At 43.6% G+C, this 17,135-nt stretch overlaps 1 protein-coding gene across 4 annotated transcripts in view; it reads right to left on the reverse strand.

Moving 5' to 3' along the window:
- SCAPER (S-phase cyclin A associated protein in the ER) overlaps window positions 1–17,135 on the reverse strand; it is a 138,915-nt gene that overhangs the window by 34,502 nt on the left and 87,278 nt on the right. For all 4 annotated transcript variants that reach the window (XM_040077406.1, XM_040077407.2, XM_040077408.2 and 1 more), the window contains 3 exons: window positions 16,293–16,408; window positions 9,185–9,308; window positions 2,049–2,278 (listed from right to left, as the gene is read on the reverse strand). In XM_040077406.1, the coding sequence (XP_039933340.1) occupies window positions 2,049–2,278; window positions 9,185–9,308; window positions 16,293–16,408 (470 nt within the window). The remainder of the gene's footprint in view (window positions 1–2,048; window positions 2,279–9,184; window positions 9,309–16,292; window positions 16,409–17,135) is intronic.

Raw genomic sequence — 17,135 nt, forward strand, 5'->3', positions numbered from 1 at the left:
CCTCTGCCAATGTCCACCCTACTGACACAAAGCTTTCGGAAGGAGTGAAGGAATTAAGAATTAAAATACACTGGATATAAAGCAAGAAGTTGAACTGCAGCATGGAAGATTTGTAAAGCTGCTGAAGTACAGCAGTTAAAAACACTTAAAGATGCACAAAGATTATTAATTGCATACTCATTGTGCAGGTAAATTGGTCTGTGCTATTTAGCAGCATGAAAGGTTACTAGCATTAAGTTTGTTGCAGATTTTGATCTAAGCAATCCACCTGATCACACAAGTGATAAACAAGTTCTCCTGCATTAGTGGAATAATTCCAGGAACATAGCTGGGTGTTAGATACATCACAGTCACAGAGAAATGCTGAGTGCTGGAAACAGCTCTGAGAAATAGGAGAGGAGAGGAAGAACGAAATAAAATAGAGCTAATACTGATAGATGGTGGCTCACAAAAAGGCACAGCCTTTCTCATCAACGTTCTCTCCCCCAGCAGCATCTCTGCAGCATGACACCTGCAAACTGTGCCCACTGTCCCCCTCCTTCCCACCCACACCTAGGCACAAAGCAGCTGCTCTTCTGGAGAGAGGAAATGGATGAGAGCCTTCAGTCTGCTGGGACTATTCTTCACTGGCATCCGGAGACAATGGGAAGATGCATGGAGCACTCCTTTCCTCCAGGAATTGAGCACACAGACAAGTGGAATGTCAAAGCTCTCTAATCTACTGCCTCCATCTCTTTGTACCCACAGGAGCACAGCTGAAATAGCCTGGCTACCCTTTTAATAGCCACACAGTACATAGATAATTGGTGTTTATGCATCAGGTCTAACAGTCCCAAATAGAAAAAAAAAAATCATTTCAGTGTTCCTCTTTCTTCCCCCACCTTCCTAAAACTCTCACTTAATCAACTCCCCATGACATACGATACAATGACCTGGAGGTGAAAGATTCTCATTAATGACAGAATTTGTCTGTTTTTGACTGGCTTAAAATGCCCTCTCTCTTTTTTTCCTAATTGCACCATTACCTTGTCATCATGCCTTTCATTCCCCATCTATAACCAGATCCCCTAAAGTGCCTCAGGTGAGGGACCTGCTTGGATTCTCATGTCTCTCCTTATCTTGAGGGTCTGCCTGGGCTGAGCAGTGTCAGATGTCTGCTCAGCACAGACCTCCCACCCTCCCATTCATAAATGGGCAGAATGCAACATCCTGAAATTTCACACTCTATCAAAACCTGTTTGGGGAGAAGGAGAGTTACATGAGAACATGGAAGTTTTAGAGGTCACTGGTATCTATGACAACTACTTGTTTTGCTTTTCCTCCTCCAGATGTCCTCTTTGTCTCCATCAGCATCACACCAGACTTTGAAATGTCTGAAGGCTCACTGTGACATGTTTTCAGCAGCGTACAAAGAATTTCATTTCTTCAGAGGGCTGAAGAAACACTGGTAACTATTTATAATTTATTGATAACTATTTATACAGTTTACCAGCGAAACTATATACTTTTAGCAAGTCTAATATACTGCTGGATATATATTAGTTTTATATTTAAAATACTTATTAATCATGCATGTACTACTATATTTAGGTTCAGCTATTAAAATGCAGCTACATAGTAAGTTCAGATTCTAGGAATGACTGGGTGATTTTTACAATAGGAAATGGATATTTTATGACAAGCTTATATGAATGCATGTACGACATGACAGACCACAGGCAATGGGCACACAAAATTGGCGTAGAGAACTGAGAGAAAAATATATGGAAACTGGCTCCTAGGTAACCAGGAGAGAAAATTAATGGAAAGGACACAAAAAACAAGTCCAAAAATAAAAGAATCTTGGGTTTCTGTATTTCTTTGTCTGCAGTTTTTTGAAAAACATTTTTGATTGAGAATACAGTATTTCAATAGTCTTCTTGACTCCCCCACACAAACTACTCTCACTGCATTAAGGTTAAAGCAGTTTGTTCCTCTCTGAAATCAATGCAATTTGCTTTCTCTCTCCTACAGAGTACTTAGAAAAGTTTCATTATCTTTTTTTAAACCTGATTAGGTCTTGGACTCTGCTGCTGAAAGCTTCCCCTTGTGAGGATTTACTCTTCACTTCCTGTAGAATCTTCAGCGCAGTAGAGTGGTTGTTTCCATCTGGGAAGCTGGAGATGAGACATCTGAAAATCACAGCAGCTACCCTCAGAAGTCCTGTTGTTAAACCTTCAAATGCCTGCTTATTGACACTTCTGCCTGCAGTAGCATTATGGTCATCTGGAACACTAACCTAAGTGAAGAGAAAAAAACCACAAACAACCAGAATTCAGTAAAACTGACCAAAGCTTGTAGAGAAACATTCACAAATTTGCATAGGCCCACACCAGAAGTAACAATGAAGTAACATTCTAGGAGTGCTGATGGACATTAAACCATTTCAGGTACAAGAGAAGGTAAAGCACATAATCCGAGCTGGACCTGAATAAATCAAATCAAAAGAATGCAGTGTCTGGGAGCCAAGGAAGCCTGAGAGCAGCAGAGTATGTCATCAGTATGATTGTGTTCTTGTGCATAAAACATCACCAGTGACCACTGCACTTGTGCATCAGAGGTCACCCACTAGTCAGTCATGTCAGAAGCACAACACCCAGCTCTCTGAGCAGACCTCAGAGGAATCTCACTTCTCGAAATCATTTATCTCCAGCCCACTCCTGAAAAGGTGAAGTTGAGTTGTACAACACGTAAATCTGAAGACAAATCTATATGCAGGATACAGATCCAGAAATCCTCACGGAGAGTATAGTTTTTTAAAAAATTAATTTAATTTTTCCATTCCTGCAGTCCAAGGTAACCTATCCAGCTGCAATCCTGCCCTATTACAATCAAACAGTAAGTGGGGGGGGTGTGAAGTCCTGCAGCGCTCGAGGCAGACACTGGCAGCAGTCAGGGCTCCTGGAACATCCCCACAGCTGCTGCTGCTGGGCCAAGCCCCAAAGCCCTCTGTGGAGCCTCTGCTCTGCCACGGCCTGGGGGTTTACACACAACCAGGGATCAATACTGATTGAAATGTCACCTTCCTTTCAGGTTAAAATCATCGGCACTCGGCGTATGCAAGCGAGGCCGAGAAAAGCATTCCTCCTGTACAGGTATCAGGAGGGATTTGGTAACACTTGGTGACAAAGAACAACATGCACATTTCTTTATTATTCATCAGCTCTGAGCCTTGTGCTGGTACTTAAAACTCATTGTAATGGTCTGTTTCTGGTGCTGAGCCAAGACAGCAAGTGAGAAGTCTTTAGCTGCTTATTCAAGTTCAATAGGAACAACAATACTACGTTGCTCCAGTAACATTTGTTGACTATAATAATTCATGCCTAATGATACCAATTGCTCACTGAAACAGATGGATTGAGCTTTGCAATGTGTAAATCAACTTAAATGTGGCGACTTTTGCTTGGAACCTTAAGCTTTAAAAACTGCTAACAAATGCTACTTACTGCTTTTTTCGCATTAGATAAAAAATCATATGTGCCGTTTCTTAAAAGATTTAATAATATCTTGCAGCAGAGCCTTTGGTTTGCTGTAATGAACAGCACTATGAGTGGAAAATGTCTGGTTTTGTCTTCCAGTTCAGTGTACATAGGAGAAATATGTATTCTAAGTATATAGTCCTTAGCTATAAAAGTTTGTGCTTTAAAATAAACTGCTCTTCCTAATTTGTAAAATAAATAGATCTGGCACTTACTAGAGTCATTTATTGCAGAGTTTATTTTTCCTGTTCAATTTTTTTGGAAAACGTGTGTGTGTTAATTAATATAAAGTAAGAACAAATGTGGTTTTTTACACAGTGTTATGTCAAACAAGAGCTAAAAGGAAATACTGCTTGACAGAAAATGGGTAAATTTGAACTTAATTCCTTGAAGAGTTTCCTTTTATACTAACTCAAACGAGTGACAACAGATCAGCTCCTTTACTGAAAAAGTGATTAATGGGATACTGTGAAAGTGTGTTGAGATTTATGTTCAGAATTAATTGGTGTGCTTGCAGAAGCAAAAGTAATTGGGGTGCTTGCTTGTTGATTATTATATCAAGAAAGGGGGGTAGGAAATCTTAAGATTTAATAGTGTAATTATGAAAGCTTTCAAGCTCTGGTTTCTTTGTGTTAATTACACTAGGAGTTAATGATATTCAGAGAAAACTGTGTTGAACGCAGGCTTTGGATGGGTAAATGTAACAACATTCCACATTCCTGAGGTTTAACAGGTTTAACAGTTTATAGGACACAAATCTACAGGTGTGATTACACACTTCAACTGATTTGTTGAGTAATCGGTGTAAAACATTTTAAAATCACAATGGAAAATCAGGAAATACGTAACTACTGTCCCAGTATCTGACAAATCCAGCATCTCAATGCTATTTTAGCTTTTCTGATGGCTGACTTTGCTGGCCTGATCACGACTCCTACTTTCTTTAAGTCGGTTTTTGAATTGGAACGCTCTGGTGACCTGACTGTCAGCTCTGGTACAGTCTCCATACAAGTGATAAGCTATTCCTTAGAGAATTCCCCCTGTGAGGGGTTCCCATGCTTGTGCAGAGCTGCCATAAGCTCCTCAGCTCTGCCCAGCATCTTGGGCTTAATCCTGTAAGATGCTGCACAATATGGCCCCAATCCAGTAAAGCACTTAGGCACCCATTTAATATAGCTGAAAATGCTCCTCTCTTCTGACTCATGTCACCAAAATACCTCTGCAGATCAGAGCACGTTCTCCTTCTGTGCTAACAAAAAACACCAAACAATTTCCAGTTAGCAATGTAGAGGTCCAGCACTGACAACCCATACGTATTTTTATTTCATAAAAGACAAGAATTTTAAACGTAGAGTTGGTAAACCTGAAAGACTTCAGACCTTTAGAGCATACGATTTCTCTTCATTTGGTCAATTATTCCCTACCATTCTCCCTTTACCAATAGCGATTTTGCGCTTTTTGCATGTTTAGTCATCGGGCTTGCCTCAAAAACACTGAAAAATACATCTCAGAAATCTCAGTTGGATGTCAGACTTTCTATGTAGTAACTAGTGAACCAAAGAAATGGAAATGGCTCAGGAATGGGCTTGAGATGGTGCAGTTGAAGGTTTCAATTTTAAATTCCCCACCCCATAACACTTCAGCATGTCACTACCTCCTCTACTCCAGCCCTGTTTTCATGATTTACATTGGCTTGTTATTAGGGACTGAGGGAACTGTCAGTGCCACAGAGCTGAACCCGTGGAGACAACTTCAAACTGGACTACAAGAGCCCAGCAGCACAGCTGTGCCTCGGATTTCACAGCAATTGCCACCCTCAGTGCTAACGTGGAGCTGCCTTATTTGATGCAGCACAGATTAAAAAACGGACCACAAATGGTGAAGAAACTGCAATAGGATGTATATTGTCATTCTGAAGAACCCAAATGAAACGGCAGCACATTCCCAGCAAGAAGTGGAGGAGAAAAATTCCTTTCCTGTGGATAGGTGTGGCCTCACCAGTGCTGAGTACAGGGGAAGAATGACCTCCCTACTCCTGCTGGTCACACAATTCCTGATCCAGGCCAGGATGCCATTGGCCCTCTTGGCCACCTTGGCACACTGCTGGCTCATGTACAGCTGCTGTCACCAGTACCCCCAGGTCCCTTTCTTCCTGGGCACTGTCCAGCCACACGGTCCCCAGCCTGTAACACTGCAGGGTGTTATTGCGGCCAAAGTGCAGGACTCGGCACTTGGACTTATTAAACTTCATCTTGTTAGACTCTGCCCATCTGTCCAACTGTTCCAGGTCTTTCTGCAAAACCCTTTGTCCTTCCAACAGGTCGACACACGCTCCCAGCTTAGTGTCATCTGCAAATTTACTAATGAAAGACTCTATGCCTGCATCCATGTCATCAATAAAAATATTGAACAGAACTGGCCCCAGCACAGACCCCTGAGGGACACCACTGGTGCCTGGCCGCCAGCTGGATGCAGCACCATTCACCACCACTCTCTGTGCCCGGCCATCCAGCCAGTTCCTAATCCAGTGAAGAGTGCTCTTGTCCAAGCCATGAGCTGCCAGCTTATCTAGGAGTGTGCTGTGGGAGCCAGTGTCAAAAGCCTTGCTGAAATCCAAATAGACAACATTCACAGCCTTCCCTGCATCCATCAGGCAGGTCACCTGGTCATAAAAGGGGATCAAGTTGCTTTCACTGAGCACTGCCGCCTAAGAGGTGCAATCCTCTTGGAGAGATCTGCTGACACCGCGGGCAGTGATCGCAGCAGAGGTTGGACACTGTGGGCAGTGATCGCAGCGCAGGTTGGACACCGTGGGCAGTGATCGCAGCAGAGGTTGGACACCGCGGGCAGTGATCACAGCAGAGGTTGGACACCGCGGGCAGTGATCGCAGTGCAGGTTGGACACCGCGGGCAGTGATCGCAGCAGAGGTTGGACACCACGGGCAGTGATCACAGCGCAGGTTGGACACCGTGGGCAGTGATCGCAGCAGAGGTTGGACACCGCGGGCAGTGATCGCAGCAGAGGTTGGACACCACGGGCAGTGATCGCAGCAGAGGTTGGACACCGCGGGCAGTTATCACAGCACAGGTTGGACACCGTGGGCAGTGATCACAGCGCAGGTTGGACACCGCGGGCAGTGATCGCAGCAGAGATTGGACACCGCGGGCAGTGATCGCAGCAGAGGTTGGACACCGCGGGCAGTGATCACAGCAGAGGTTGGACACTGTGGGCAGTGAGCGCAGTGCAGGTTGGACACCGTGGGCAGTGATCGCAGCGCAGGTTGGACACCGCGGGCAGTGATCGCAGCAGAGATTGGACACCGCGGGCAGTGATCGCAACGCAGGTTGGACACCGTGGGCAGTGATCGCAGCGCAGGCTGGACACCGCGGGCAGTGATCGCAGCAGAGGTTGGACACTGTGGGCAGTGAGCGCAGTGCAGGTTGGACACCGTGGGCAGTGATCGCAGCGCAGGTTGGACACCGCGGGCAGTGATCGCAGCGCAGGTTGGACACCGCGGGCAGTGATCGCAACGCAGGTTGGACACCGCGGGCAGTGATCGCAGCAGAGGTTGGACACCGTGGGCAGTGATCGCAGCGCAGGTTGGACACCGCGGGCAGTGATCGCAGCAGAGGTTGGACACCGTGGGCAGTGATCGCAGCGCAGGTTGGACACCGTGGGCAGTGATCGCAGCGCAGATTGGACACCGCGGGCAGTGAGCGCAGTGCAGGTTGGACACCCCGGGCAGTGATCACAGCAGAGGTTGGACACCGCGGGCAGTGATCGCAGCGCAGGTTGGACACCGCGGGCAGTGATCACAGCAGAGGTTGGACACCCCGGGCAGTGATCACAGCAGAGGTTGGACACCGTGGGCAGTGATCGCAGCGCAGGTTGGACACTGCGGGCAGTGATCACAGCGCAGGTTGGACACCGCGGGCAGTGATCACAGCGCAGGTTGGACACCGCGGGCAGTGATCGCAGCAGAGGTTGGACACCCCGGGCAGTGATCACAGCAGAGGTTGGACACCGTGGGCAGTGATCGCAGCGCAGGTTGGACACTGCGGGCAGTGATCGCAGGGCAGGCTGGACACCGCGGGCAGTGATCACAGCGCAGGTTGGACACCGCGGGCAGTGATCACAGCGCAGGTTGGACACCACGGGCAGTGATCACAGCGCAGGTTGGACACCGTGGGCAGTGATCGCAGTGCAGGTTGGACACCCCAGGCAGCTGCTCACAGCGTGGGTGGGACACCGCGGGCAGTGATCGCAGCAGAGGTTGGACACCGCGGGCAGTGATCACAGCAGAGGTTGGACACCGCGGGCAGTGATCACAGCAGAGGTTGGACACCGCGGGCAGTGATCGCAGCGCAGGTTGGACACCGCGGGCAGTGATCGCAGCGCAGGTTGGACACCACGGGCAGTGATCGCAGCGCAGGTTGGACACCGCGGGCAGTGATCACAGCAGAGTTGGACACCATGGGCAGTGATCGCAGCGCAGGTTGGACACCACGGGCAGTGATCACAGCGCAGGTTGGACACCGCGGGCAGTGATCGCAGCGCAGGTTGGACACCGCGGGCAGTGATCACAGCAGAGGTTGGACACCGCGGGCAGTGATCGCAGCGCAGGTTGGACACCGCGGGCAGTGATCGCAGCAGAGATTGGACACCGCGGGCAGTGATCACAGCGCAGGTTGGACACCCCGGGCAGTGATCGCAGTGCAGGTTGGACACCGCGGGCAGTGATCGCAGTGCAGGTTGGACACCCCGGGCAGTGATCGCAGCACAGGTTGGACACCGCGGGCAGTGATCGCAGCGCAGGTTGGACACCCCGGGCAGTGATCGCAGCAGAGGTTGGACACCCCGGGCAGTGATCGCAGCAGAGGTTGGACACCCCAGGCAGCTGCTCACAGCGTGGGTGGGACACCGCGGGCAGCTGCTCACAGCAGAGGCTGTCTTTGGGCTCGCTCTGCGCCAAAGAACTCGCACTATCTTTTTAAAGTGATCGTCCACGGTCCCACGGCTTGTTGATTCCAACAGCGTCACTTAAATTATTAAAAGTATGTACATAACTTTTCAATTAACAAACTGCTTGGCTCATGGAAATACGTACACACAATTTATAAGCAGAAAAGCAGGACTAAATATCTTATGATGAGCAGGTCACTATGAATTAAAAATGAGTTTTCAAATAAAATATTTAATGACATTTCAAATTAAATGAAACATTGGAAAATTAAAACTTTCGTTGCTGAAGAGTCCTATTTAAGCACTTCAGCGAATCAGAGTCTGGCAATGTATTGACCTGACTTAAATTCCTGACACTGAAACAAGTAAGAATCAAACACACAGAGACAACTTATTATAGTCTATACATTAAATATTCCTATAGGGTGAATTAAAGAAAACAACCTCAGAAAATGCTAAAGATAGAACAGTATCCACTCGTAGAGTTCCTGGTGCACGTGCTTTGGCAGAAGTTATTAGTAGAAGCAAATACATCAGTTTCTGTAGATATAGTAGATACAGCCACCAAATGCAAACAACAAATGAATTTTATTCTTTCAGGCCTTTATTCTTATTTACCTCCTGACATTCTTACGCTCTAAATACTTTAACATGTTTGTGAAGCACGTGAAAATTTCTAAATTAAAGAAGTTATTTTACTTACCGTAAACTGGTGTATCAACAGGTCCATCAGAAAAGTGATCTTATTACTAAAGAGAACATAGGTGCAGTTTTCTATGCAGTTGCTGCAGGTGAGGCTGTAAACATTTACTGTACTACATAGTGACCTAAAAAATCAGAAGGGAAGAAAAATTAGAATTTTACTTTCTTCAGTAAATTAAAAGTAAATAAATGGCAGCATATCAAAAAGCAACTCTGCAGGAATTCACATTCACTTTCTTCAACTTGGGAATCCAAACAGAATGAACACCTTAAATGAAATTAATTAAATAACTTCAAAAAACAAAGCCATACTTATCAGAAGCCACACTCTCTATACTCTATACTGGACTCTCCCGTATTCAAAACTGACCAAAACTGCTAGAGAGTATCAGCCAATGTCATCACTAGGATAGGTAATATTCCTTTGTGCGTGGCTCACAGCTCTAGCACACACCGAACTCCCTGGCAGGACCCTCCAGCCCTGTGGGAAGTATTTGACAGCAACTGCCAGGCCAGCTTTAGAGAGGAGCTGCCAGCAGAGCCTGTGCTCAGCACAAGGAGCAGGGATGAGCAAGGAACCAAAGCCCAGCAGGGGAAAGGCCACTGCCAGAGGCGCTGGTGCCACACTGTCACCCGCTGCTCCCAGAGCCTGCAGTGCTGATGTGCAGCTCCAGCAGCTCCAGCGAGCCCCACCTGTGGCTGGGGGACAGGGGACAGCTTTGCAATGGGAACAGCACAAAATGCAAGCACGTGCACAACTGCTCTCTGCACCACGGGCAGGGATTTCCGTCTGTGCCAGTTCAAGTGTTCTTCTCAAAACAGACCTTGCAGTGAGGCTGAGACCAGTCTGAGAGAATATTCTCACAAAGATTAATCATACCAAAGAGAACCTTGTTTCAGAATAAACACAAAGTTTGTTTCTTGAGCTTTGCTTACTATAAAAGCCATCACTATTACTTCACACACAGAGACACACAACGCAAATGCATCATAAATACATCCAATAATAAATACAGATGGTTAGACATTCAAGTTGTTTCTCTAAAGTAAACCAAAATAAAAAGAACTTTTACTTTGTTGAGTTTTTCTCAACATGTGAAAAAATGTGACTAAGTTCAAATAAGCTCCAAAGAAGAAAATAAATTATGAGCACTGTTGAAAGGTCATAGAAAACGGGACTGCAACAAAGACCAAGTTACTGCACCGAAATCATCAAAGCTGGTATTTAACAGAACAAGCTGCAGACTAATTCAATGTACTTCTGGAGCTGAGTTTTACGCTTTATCTTTCTCCTATAATGCCTTTTGAAGCAATAAAATTATTTACACAATAAGGACTGTGGCTTTACTGCTCGTTGCTGAGGCATCTGGTCACTTAGCCTGGCTCCCCAGAGCTGAAATGGAAACCTCTCACATGCATACACTGTGTTTCTCAAGCAAAGGAAAGCTGGAAATGCTCAAGAGGCCAGAAAAAGTGGAGTAAAACCTTTTCATTTGTATGGCTGGATAGTCTTCTCTTCAGCTGGAGAATTTAGAAAAGAAGGGAATGAACATTTATACTTCTCCTTTTCTGAATATCACCATATTACCAGTTATATTAATTTAACTGTACTGGTAATTAATTTTCCTCTACTGCCTATTTAAATCAATTTCAATCTGCAGCTTACATGACGTGAAAACAATATTAAATGATTACATATTGACCAAAGGTTAATTTTCATCTATTTCACTTAATTTTTACCCTACAAGGGTAACACCTCAAGATAATTGAAGCAGCATGCCTCATGAGCATTTTTACAAATCTGTCTTGCAACACAATTCTCTCTTCTTCTCCTGACTATATAAAGGGATTTAGTTCCCTTCCTTCAGCAATGCTGAAAAATATTTTCTTTAGGCACCTCCTTCTACCTTTCATGAAGATTATTCCCTTGTGTAGGCATGATTAGAGGGAGAGAGAAAAGAAACCATATTGGTAGTCTCTATTTTCTGTCGAGAAGATGCTTTAAATCAGCTTCTGTCATTTTATCAGCTATTCTAAAGATCAATTCTATTTAAATATAAACATTATAATTCATCCAAAGTGTCAAATATGGACTTGTAGGTTAATTCTGACAGCATTTCAGAGTTCTGAGGTGATTTACCTAATTCACTGCAATAAATGCTTTTTGATATATGGGATTCCCAGTTCCCAAGAGGATCATTTATTTTACACTTGAAAACACAAAAACTTCCCACTTTATATAAAGACCAAATTCCACTGTAAGAATGCATCACGCTTTTGTATTTCCCAAGTGAACCTCATGTCACAAACAGTGCTGGCATTTCCAGAGATTCTGATAATGCATTTGAAAAGGTGCTGGAAGCAAATGGATGTCAAATTAATTTTTCACAACAATAAAGAGGGTTCATTTAATTGATACCATAAGCTTGCTACCAGCAGCTCGTCTGAACACATTGTGATCACGGCACGCGCTCGGCTTTTCCTCGGCTCCACGGCCTGACTGCAGCTCAGCACCGGCAGTGGCAGCACAGAAGTGTCCCCAGGTGGTTGGCAGTGTTAAATGGTAGATTAGAGACAGCACAACTAATTTCTTTACTTTAATCTTATTAAGAGAACAACAGCTGTCAACTGTCATCATTTCTGCACAAGGCTGCTGAGACAAGCAAGGGGCTGCAACGGCAGAGCCACAACTTTATTTAACCACCCCTTAAACTCTCTGGGATGAGAAACCCTATGCATTTCCCATCATTTTCTTCCCTTTTGGAAGAGAAGAAGTGCTCTGAGTTCCGAAGGTGGTATCTCAGAGATGCCACAGCCGGTTGGAGGCCTGAAGCAGGAGGCTGTGCAAAGCAGGTGGTTCTTGATTACGGCTCTTGCTGTAAACTTTGTATCACACCCACAAATCAGCTTTCCAGCTCAGCCCCAGCACGTTCACTCTACCCCAGCACCAGGCTGCCCTCGGATACAAGGCTTTCCTCCAGAGTAAATCCAATTATAAAAACCTCCTTATGGTACACAAGCTTGAAGCCAAAAAAGAAATGTGTCTTTAAACTAGACAAAAATATGCATCTGTACGTTGTGTTTATTTTACATGAGTATGAAGGAGGAGAGGAGGATTCATTTAAATCAAGCTAGATCTCAACAGTTTATATGTCAGCGCATGATTTTTTTTTTAATGTTAGCCCATCTTAATTTCCTCAGTTTGCCTGATATAAACAAGTTGACAAACTTTAACTTTTATTAAAAATACTGAGGCATTAAGAGTATGCAACCATGCAGAACTAATCCATGATATGCACCAGGACACAGAGGCAAGAACTCAACTTTTGCTTTACAAAAACCAGGGCTTCATCAGCATACAACAATTCACCTGTTTCAAGTGTAAAGCTTTTCCCTATTCTTACAACTCCTGATGTTACAAATGAATGTACTTTGATTGCCAGTGAATAACCCTAAAAGCTCAAATTGTCAGTGCAGTAATACAAAACTAAACGTTATCAAATTTAGGATGTGTTAATTCAGTAGAAAATGACTCATTTTTAACCAGTTTGAATATCATGCAGCACTCTGATGGGGAAAGGGATCAGTGTTGGCAATTACCTGCTGAGTTGCAAAGAAGTGGGAGGTGAAATACTACTGAAAAATGGTGCACAGAATGGCTGGAGAGCAGAATGGGTAGGGAACCATCAAGGCAATAATATGGATTAAACAACAATAAAACTGCAGAAACAACACCACTGCAGCCTAAGAAGTGCATGCTCCTAAACCCAAGTAAAAGTTACAGAGAACAAGCTATAAAACCAGCCCTTAGTTCAAAATAGTTCTTACTGAAAAATGTCATTTGTATCAATGCCATCCAAAATATTATGGGGACACTAATTTCTTCTTTTATGGATGTAATTATGGTTTGAGCTTCTTTACCCTGATAATACTTGCTTTAAATAAATGATGAAAGAAACCGTATGAAAATAGAAGATACATTAAACTTGACTTCAATCCCATCTTAACTTGTATCTAAAGTCCAACTTTGTCCCTTACAAAACTACTGTCAAGTTCTCTTCTAAAATACTCGTCACTCAAGGAAGTCCAAGCATTTACCAAACGTTAATTAAACAAACCCTACAAGCCTCATTTGTTAGCAAGTTTGTTACCAACATGTCATGGTAAATGAGCTGCACATTGCAAGGCAACCCAGGGGATGAGACTCATCTCCTGCTCTTCATCTGATGGCATGAAATTGTTTTGTAGTGCAGCTCCAATTTGCTTCTCTGTAGAAGTGTAAGAAGAATATCACAGGGCTCTGAAACCTTTACAAATTCTTGTTTTGTGGAGAAGTGGACAAATCCTGGAAAACTACAAAACTCTGCTTTGAGAAATAATAAGCTGGACATTAATTTTTATGTTAACACCAAAAAAAAAAAACTTACTATAACCCACTGCTTTCTCTTTCCTTTTTCCAATGATGTATTTGAAGGGGAGTAAAATTGCCCCGACACCAAATGTATCATTTGTCTCATAAATGTCACGTCTTGCTCACAGCATTTCCCATCCTGCTGCTCTGACTAGCGAGCTGGACAGTGGTACAAAACAACAGGCATATTGTTAAATCTGCTGATAATAAAGCTTTATCTTGTAGACATAGGATTAAAATTCTGAGCTGCACCATACAGCCAGGATTTTGGGGAAACAGAGATGTAGATAATAGCCCACGTAATCTCCTCACCTACTTGTAAATAGCTTATCCTCATCACAAAGCAACAGACAAATTCCCAATTTAAGATGAGTACAAACATTCCAAGAACCCACAAACAATCTGAAGTACAGTAGTGTCCTTTAGCAAAGCATATTTGGCTGGGGGGAGACTGGAGGGCAATATATGGAAGGTCTTCATTTGACTCCTTTCCACAGGGCTTTGCTTTGTCTTTAAACAGAGAAAAGTGCTGCTTCACTAGATTAAAAGTTCAAGAAATCAGGATGCAAATGACATTTGCACAAAAGAATGAAACGTAACTTCAAACTTGTTTCAATGTTAAATGAGAAACGTGATCTGAATTTTCTTCCTTGTTTAAACAATTAAACACATTCTATGATTGCTCTTGGTTTTGAACCTCCCTCCAAGACTGTATGTGAAACATTTCTTAAATCCTTTCAGTGAGACCATACCAATACCCATGAGTATGGTCTGTGCCTGGTTCAAAGTGCTCAGAGAAAGTCCCACCCTCTGGAACGATGGCCTGCCCTCAAGAGTTGAGGTGCAGACTCTGCACAGAACATTCTTCTCCACCAAAATACCACAGAAATACCAGCAGAGGAGGCTCTGCATCCCATGCAGCAACACCGAGTTCCTGGGGCCGCTTCCAGCAGGCTCCAGATTCTCTAAGCCAGACTCAAGCACTCAGGCTCTGGCAGATCAACCCTGCAAGAGCAGTCTGCTTTAGAGAGCAGGATCCTGCGTCAAATTACGTGCAAGCTGATGGATAACTTCCCAACTTTCATACCTTCAGGTGCCTACAAACTGGAGACTGCAATTTGCTGTGAAGGTGAATGAAACGCTGTATTTCAGGAGTGGAGCAAAGTTCTTCAGAAGATGTTTTTAACATACAATGCTGTCATAACAGTTTATGGTTATCTCCTTTCTGCCCCCATATTTCTTTTGGAAATACAGCTAGTGGAGAATTTGTGTTAATAAAACAATGTTTAGAGAATTTTTCAAATATGCAAAAACTCGTTTTATAGTTCAGTTGTGAACACGCTCAGGAATCTGAGTGACCACTGGTCTGAAAGGGGTGTGAGACACAGTGACTGCCAGAGAGAGGAGAACCTCTGATCAGCTCTTGGGTGTGAGTTCTGTTACACAAATGTGGCTGACATGGGGCTTCATTCATCAGCACACAAACTCCTTCAAGACCTAATACATCCTCAAGCTGCCTCACAAGTGTCAAACCCAATGTTTTCAATAATATAAACACAATGTTCAAGAACCTATTCAACAAGGGTTACCAAAGCAAGACTGTTCTTAAAAAGAAAGAACAAAAATTGAAGATGCGCAGAGGGTGCACATTCTAAGAATTTAAAGCTCACTTTAAACTAGGCTTTATGTGGGCACACAGTGCAATCCTGTCCCTTGTGAAGTTTATCCCACACTGATAACTCAAAATCAGAGACTCTACAATGAAGAAGCCCCAAGGCTGTCCCTGAGCTGCTCACCACAGGCCCAACTCTCAGCAGTGGAGCCAGCTGGACCTACAGCATTTGGCATTACTACAAAGGCAGGAATTTTATTTATTCTCTTAGAAGTGCAGAGTCAAGGTATTTAAAAATGTTTTTTTCCTTAGTGCTCTTTCCTAGCACTTCACACTTATATCCCATAACATATTATCAGCCAGTTTTAATCCAAACTGTCACACTGTAGTGCCTAATTTACAATTGTACCAATATTACAAAATATCTACCAACAAACAATGACAGTGGTACACACCAGGATATCTTGGGTTTGTACTAAAACCATGCCTAGCTGTGCTCTGGAAGCAACTATGTGCTCTTGACTGTATAAAATCTACAGTTAGAGATCAGGGAAAAGAGCACACTTTTGAGTTACCAGTTTCTGCAGGAAATTCTGCTTAGTCACCACCTTTTTTTAAGGGATTAGACATTTAAACCCTTCCATTCTTCTGTTCTGTAAAGAGGAATTTCCCTAATCCACAAGAATTTTGATTTACCTGTTTGTAGGAGCCCTTTCAGCTAGCAGTATCCTACAAATATTTAATTGTAAAAGCAGGCAGATTTCAGTGAATTACAACCCTTTAAAAAATTCCCCTGCTTCCCACTAGAGCTCTCTGCAGACTAACTTAAAAAGATACGTAACTCCTCTGTTAAACACAGTTTTGTCTCTCCTCTTTTTATACAACTAGCTGCTGCTCAGATATATCACAGCTCAAAATAAAACCACCACGTTAGGAAACCAGAGGGTGAGTGGAAACAACTTTCACCTTCCATGGCAGAGAGAAGAGCATTTTTTTGCTCTGAAGTCACACACAGGACGAGGAGGAGCAGCAGATCTGCAGTGAATATTGCAGTGACTGAGCAGGGGAAGGACCCATCATACTCACTTAAAGGGAACCCGGGCAGCTGCACTCAGGTTGCTGGGAGAAGTCACCACCTGAAGAACGCTTTCAAGTGCACTCAGCCCTCCTGCAGCCCGGAATGCAATTTTATCTGCTGTGTTCTGGAGAAACACAAACACAGAAGAGAACCAACAGAAATGAAAGAGATGTCTCCATAAAGGGTACCTCTGGCAGTTGTGCATTCTGTCAACATAAAAAGTCTTTAAAGTTAATTATCCTGTTGGACACTTTTGAGAAAGAGCCTTTCACTGCCCATGCACAAGGAAGAAGCTTTCCAGAGCAGGAGTTGGTTTTTTTTTCAATTATCATATATACATATCCAATACTGCACAAATAATACACTTGAATACCATATTTTCTGTAAGGACGTACAATTACAGGTATTTTAATGCAGTTCATCTTTACCCGTTGCTATTTTCTTTGTATGATTTTAAAGATACAGACAATCTCTAGATAGGTAATTCCTTTTTACAAACTTCTCCAACAGGAGACAGCTTTCAGGCTTGGTTTATAAATATGCATAAAACATGCATAAATGCGGATCCCTTTATCCTAGGTGTCCACATGGAACTTGCATACAGCAAGAAGAATTTTAGAGTTAAATACCATCCTGTCATTTTTCTCACAGTTTGCAAGTGACTGGGGTTTTGCTGCAGCAGATCCAGTATTTTAGAACTTACACTCTTTTCCTTTCCTGCAAAATTGGTTTAATCTCCTCTTTTTACAACAAAACAAGAAAGATCGTCTTATTCTCTACTTCTAAACTGCCAATTTTCTATAGTTTTATTGGCAGTTTGTACTTGATCATCTTGATTTTGTCAATGATGA

Source organism: Hirundo rustica, chromosome 13, assembly GCF_015227805.2.
Source record: "Hirundo rustica isolate bHirRus1 chromosome 13, bHirRus1.pri.v3, whole genome shotgun sequence".
In the NCBI taxonomy this organism is placed as follows: domain Eukaryota; kingdom Metazoa; phylum Chordata; class Aves; order Passeriformes; family Hirundinidae; genus Hirundo; species Hirundo rustica.